The 6,125-nt window shown below is 33.5% G+C and overlaps 1 protein-coding gene across 1 annotated transcript in view; it reads right to left on the bottom strand.

Annotated features, from left to right (window-relative positions):
• LOC107724805 (argininosuccinate synthase-like) overlaps positions 1-6,125 on the bottom strand; it is a gene marked incomplete at its 5' end in the record, with an annotated part of 37,886 nt that overhangs the window by 14,369 nt on the left and 17,392 nt on the right. Inside the window, 2 exons of the mRNA XM_016533861.1 lie at positions 2,244-2,308; positions 2,549-2,633. Coding sequence (XP_016389347.1) covers positions 2,244-2,308; positions 2,549-2,633 — 150 coding nt within the window. The remainder of the gene's footprint in view (positions 1-2,243; positions 2,309-2,548; positions 2,634-6,125) is intronic.

Raw genomic sequence — 6,125 nt, 5'->3', positions numbered from 1 at the left:
CACACTCACACACACACACACACACACACACACACACACACAAGCACCTGATTTAAAGAGCTTAATAACTCAAGCCTGAGGCCGCGACACGACACATGCGTTATTCACCAAAACTATTACACACATTTGTGTTCATTGAAATAAGCTGAAATTATTAGATGAAAAACTTAAACTAAACAAAAATGTGAAAAGTTGCATTGGCAGCTAAAAACTTGAAGCACTAAAATGACTAGAAATAAAACTAAAATAGATTAAACCTAAATAATAATATTTAAAAATTTTAATTAAAATGAAAAAATAACAAATTAAAGCTAATTCAAAATATGAATAAAAACTATAGTAGTATATAATAATACTAAACACTGGTCCCACATTAATATATGCTGCCTTAAATCATGATTTTAACTATTTCACTACATGGTGTTTTTTCAAAAAGTAAAATCGACTTAATTTGTAAATATTAGCAGATTTTGATCAAGACAAAGAAATAAAAGCTAAATATCCTGATTTTATAAAACGTCAACACTTGTATGAATGGTTTTCTATAAATCACACAAGTGTATCTTTATAGAAATACCAGCCTTTATAATTTCTACTAAAAACATCACCACCATGACCTCCAGACTATTATAGTTGAATTAGTTTTTATTTTTTACTTTCATTTTAATTTTTAATAGATAAAATCACGATTTAAACCAATGTTAAGGGAAGACCAGTGTTAATTAAATTTTTGGAATAGAAATCTTTTGTAATATTATAAACGTCTTTACTGTCACTTTTGATCAATTTAATGCATCCTTGATGAACATTAATTTCTTTTGATACTGTAGAGTTATGATAACATTTAGAGAATCAGAAAATGCATGATAAATGCATGAGACGATCAAATAACTCCTGGCTTGTGAACGTGATGGATGAGTTCAGCAGGTTCTGCATTGATTTGTTGTTCTGTCTGAGTGAGTGTGATACGCACAAGCGCTAGTTCACTTCATTCTGCTGGACCGTGTCACATAAACACAGCCTGTCAGGGTCCGAGAACATCCTAAACGCTGACTTTCAGAAGAATAGGTCTGACCTATTCTCTCCGGAGACAGTGGAGGAAGACACTTAATCAGACCCAAACACAATCCAAATACAGCGACTTATTCATCTCAAACTGGGATTCTGACTCTTCAGAAAGTGTTTGACGAAAGGGAGGAAAAGCTTTTGCCAGCAACTGAACAAACATCAAACATCAGTTCAAGCTTCAGCGATGATGATCAGAAATTAAAAGCCATTTCTGCACCATTTCTGCCTTGCAATACTGTGTCAAAGTAAAGAAATGATGACTAAATTATATTCCTGTGCTAAATAAAATAGGAAAATTATTATTATTTTATATATTATGATTACATATGATTTATTTTAAACAATTATATATTAAAATGTGTTATAATTTAATATTTATTTTGTTTATAATAACTAATATTCCTACATTGTTATGACATGAATATAATTGTATCATATTTTCTGTATTATATTCTTTTTTTTACAAAACAATAAATACAAATTATTATATATTAAAATACGTGTATAATGTAATACATAGTTTATTATTAATTTTGTTAATAATAATAATAATGAATATTCCTACATTGTATGACATAGGAGTATAATTATCATAATTTCTGCTTTTTTTTATTATCTATTACAAAATATTTAATAAAAATAATTGTATATTAAAAAAGTGTGTAATTTAATACATACGTTATTATTAATAATAATGATAATAATAATGAATTAATATTCCTACACTATTATAATAGTAATAAGACAATTTTATAATAATTTCTGTACTTTGAAACAGTATTGAAAGGCAATATTAAAACAACATGTACACAAACAATCTGTATATTTATACATGTTTTTGTAATGCATTTACATGTATTGACAGGTTTTAGGATAGATATACATGTACATGAAATATATGCCCAACATTTTACTACACGTACATTAACATACATATTTGTATGGGCTAGATATGTATGCTAATATATGAAATTATTCCAGTTTCTATGTTTTTAGTTCATATGACAATATGTTTCATATATGGACATTTATGGGCACTAGAAATGCTAAGGTCATGGGTTCGATTCCCAGTGAATGCATGAACTGATCAAATGTTTACCTTGAAGGCACTGTAAGTTGCTTTGGATAAAAAAATCTGACGAATGCATGACTGTAAAATAAACTGAGATTCGTACCTCTGGACTTCATTCCAATGAAGCGGTTCTCCACGATATCGATTCTCCCCACACCATGCTTTCCACTGAGAAACCAGAGACTGGGTTATTGATCAATAAATACATACCAATGCACATATTCTCCAGTGACTCATACACTTACTGTACAAATGACATTTGTACGTTTACACGGCTGATTATGAATGGATACAAGCTGAAGTTTCTGAAACACAAGCGCTAAACATCTGCTCACTCCTGAAGTCATGACTGTAAGTACTGAGTTTGAACTCTAACGAGCTTCATGCACGGCAGCAGGTTCTGCTCACCCGATCTCATTCAGATAGCAGAAGATCTCCAGCGCCGTGTCTTTGGACTTTCCTTCCTTAACATGCGTGACTTTGACTGGAACACCTGAAAGAACCAACATACATCAGTGTGAAGAGGAGAGACGGACGGACGGACGGATAGATGGATAGACAGATAGATAGATAGATAGATAGATAGATAGATAGATAGATAGATAGATGGATGGATGGATAGATTGATGGATGGATGGAGAGATGGATGGATGGATGGATGAATAGACAGATGGATGGATGGATGGATGGATAGATAGTCGGATGGATGGATGAATAGACAGATGGATGGATGATGGATGGATGAATAGACGAATAGACAGCCAGACAGACAGATAGATAGATAGATAGATAGATAGATCAGACAGATAGATAGATAGATAGACAGATAGATAGATAGATAGATAGATAGATAGATACAGACAGTATGTTTTAATCTTCAGATGGATGGATGGATGGATAGATAGTCGGATGGATGGATGAATAGATAGATAGTCGGATGGATGGATGAATAGACAGATGGATGGATGGATGGATGAATAGACAGATGGATGGATGGATGGATGAATAGACAGATGGATGGATGATGGATGGATGAATAGACGAATAGACAGCCAGACAGATAGATAGATAGATAGATAGATACAGACAGTATGTTTTAATCTTCATTTTCAACACTACATCTGTTGTTTTATCAGTTTGAATAAATTTAAAATGCATGTATCTTTCTTTAAATAAATAAGTGGCATATATTTCATGTTTAAGTGTCGCTGAAGATGTTTTTGTGATCGGATCGGTCTGGTCGTATTCCAGCCGCCCATCAGCGCAAACACACTCGACTCACAGTCGCACACATAAATCACGCTGAACAGTCGACTCATGAACTCTGTGAAATGAGCGGCTCAGAGGCCAGAGGAGCAGGATACGAATGCATCAGTGAGGAGGCGGAGCTGAAGGAAAAGAGGGCGGAGAAGACTTTAGAAGGAGAAAGAAAAGATCCCTACACGGGTCTGATTAGCATTTAACACGCTGACCAATTTCTGCAAACGCGGGACAATTGAAAAAAATCTTCATGTAGTTTTTAACATGAATTTGATATTTAAACTTGACATTTGAATTTTGAATTCAAAAAAAGCTCAAAATAGACAAAAAGTATCCTAATATTAGTCCATAGACTCTCTTTCTAAAGTCATATGAGCGTTTGTGTGGAATATACTCAAATTTAAGTTGTTATTCAATCATAATTTCTCAAATATGATGTGTCACAATTGTCACGTTTGGTGTCAATTAAACTGCGGTATACGGTGCATGCTGGACATTAATGACCTCAAACGTCACTGGTTCTGACCCGTCTCAGCTTTCACGACTCATATCGTCTCTTTTAATGACATTTTATGAATTTTTAGCTTGACTGTCAAAAATTACAGTGATTCAATCATTATTTACTAACACTCATTTTCAAACTTTGTCCATGGATCACAACTGGAAAAAAATTCACGCAGTTATTAATATTAATTAGAAATTTGACATTTGAATTTAATTTTAAGTTTGAATTTAAATTAGAATTTTGAATCTGCAACAGTTCATAGTGATCATAGTGTCTGTCAAGCTCCAAAAAAAGAAAACAAAACAGCATAAAAGTATCATAATATTAGTCTATTTCTATATTTCAAGTCATATTCAAGATGCGATTCAATAATAATTTCTCTCATATCAAATATGGTGCCGTTGCGTGTCGTCCCAGTGTTATTTTAGTATCAATGAGATGCTCATAGTTTTTATTAATAATTAGAATTATTTTCATATTTTAATTTTTATTAAAGTTTCGTGTGTTTTGTAATTTTTATTAGTTTTTTTTTTATTGATTAATGTCTGTATTTTTTAAATACATTTTTATTTCAGTTTTAATTTTAGTTATTTTAGTTCATTAAGTACAACGAAATGAAAATGAGAAATGCTTCCTTGGGAACTAGCTGAATAAAAATCTGTTTAAGTTTATTACAAAAACAAAAGATGTTCTGTTATGGTTTTAGTTGTGATTTTTGTTTGAGTGAACTATAATAACCCTGGCCATGTCTCACTGCAAAATATGTCAACTTTCATGACTCGTACGGTCTCTTTTATGACATTTATTGCACTTTTTGAAACTTAAAAGCCACTTTGAACAGTTGTTGCATGGAAAAGAGTAAATAATGACACGTTTGGCCTTGACCAATATTCTCGGAAGAGAAGTTTTCATTCCCATATCCAGAGTCCTCGAGGCCTTCAGATAGATTAAAAGTTCAAATAAATGAAACAGTGCATAAAGACGGAGTCTCTCGGCCACTTCTCTCTCTCTCCGTGTGCACCGCGCTCCTTCTCTCAGCCTCAGAAAAGCAACAATAGGACAGAAGACACAGTTGTAGGAAAAATTACCGCTTTACATTTTTCCACTCGAGTGAACTATAATAATCCTGGCCATGTCTCACTGCAAAATATGTCAACTTTCATGACTCGTACGGTCTCTTTTATGACATTTATTGCACTTTTTGAAACTCAAAAGTCACTTTGAACAGTCGTTGCATGGAAAAGAGTAAATAATGACACTTTTGGCCTTGACCAATATTCTCAGACGAGAAGTTTTCATTCCCATATCCAGAGTCCTCGAGGCCTTCAGATAGATTAAAAGTTCAAATAAATGAAACAGTGCATAAAGACGGAGTCTCTCGGCCACTTCTCTCTCTCTCCGTGTGCACCGCGCTCCTTCTCTCAGCCTCAGAAAAGCAACAATAGGACAGAAGACACAGTTGTAGGAAAAATTACCGCTTTACATTTTTCCACTCTTTCCCCGTCTTTCGCGCCGTTCCCCTTTTGAGGTGCAGCAGAAGACGTGGCAAAGAAACGGGGGTTAAAATGACAAGAGGGAAAAGGTTTGGTCTCTCTCAATGAGAGAGAGTGCTGAGAAAGCGAGGAGAAGAAAAGACGGAGCAGAATAGAAAGATAAACCAGGTCTTTACAGGGGGGCTTCTATTGTGAGAATCACTAAAACAGCTTTTCTCATGGACGTGCTCAAATATCTATGAATACTGATGGCCGATCAAAACGGATCATAGAGCACAATGACACCGCTGTCTGATAAAATCACATTACTAGTTCACTCGGGGTCCCACACAATCATTGAAATTCTAATTCTGCAAATATGGGAACGAGAGTTCGACTTTGTTTAACTGCCTGGAAACAGAGACTGACCGAAACATTTCACTGCACATACACTCGCTGTATTATTGCACAGCTCTCTATATAAAAATAGATATATATCAGATTTAAATTTAAGTGCATGTGATATATTCTACACAGCAAATCTTAACGGCATGATTTTTTATTTAGTTGGAAAATGTAACTATCATTGACTAACTCTTTATTCATTCATTCATTATTTATTTATAAAGCACATTTAAAAACAACCCAGGGTTGACCAAAGTGCTGTACAGATAATAGAAGTCAAATAAAGATACAAATGATAATATCTCTAAAAAAAAAAAAAAAAAAATTTTTTTCAAAAAAAAAA

This window comes from Sinocyclocheilus rhinocerous, unplaced genomic scaffold, assembly GCF_001515625.1.
Source record: "Sinocyclocheilus rhinocerous isolate Xijiao unplaced genomic scaffold, SAMN03320098_v1.1 scaffold5324, whole genome shotgun sequence".
Lineage (NCBI taxonomy): Eukaryota > Metazoa > Chordata > Actinopteri > Cypriniformes > Cyprinidae > Sinocyclocheilus > Sinocyclocheilus rhinocerous.
This window is presented reverse-complemented; position numbering and strand designations above follow the sequence as displayed.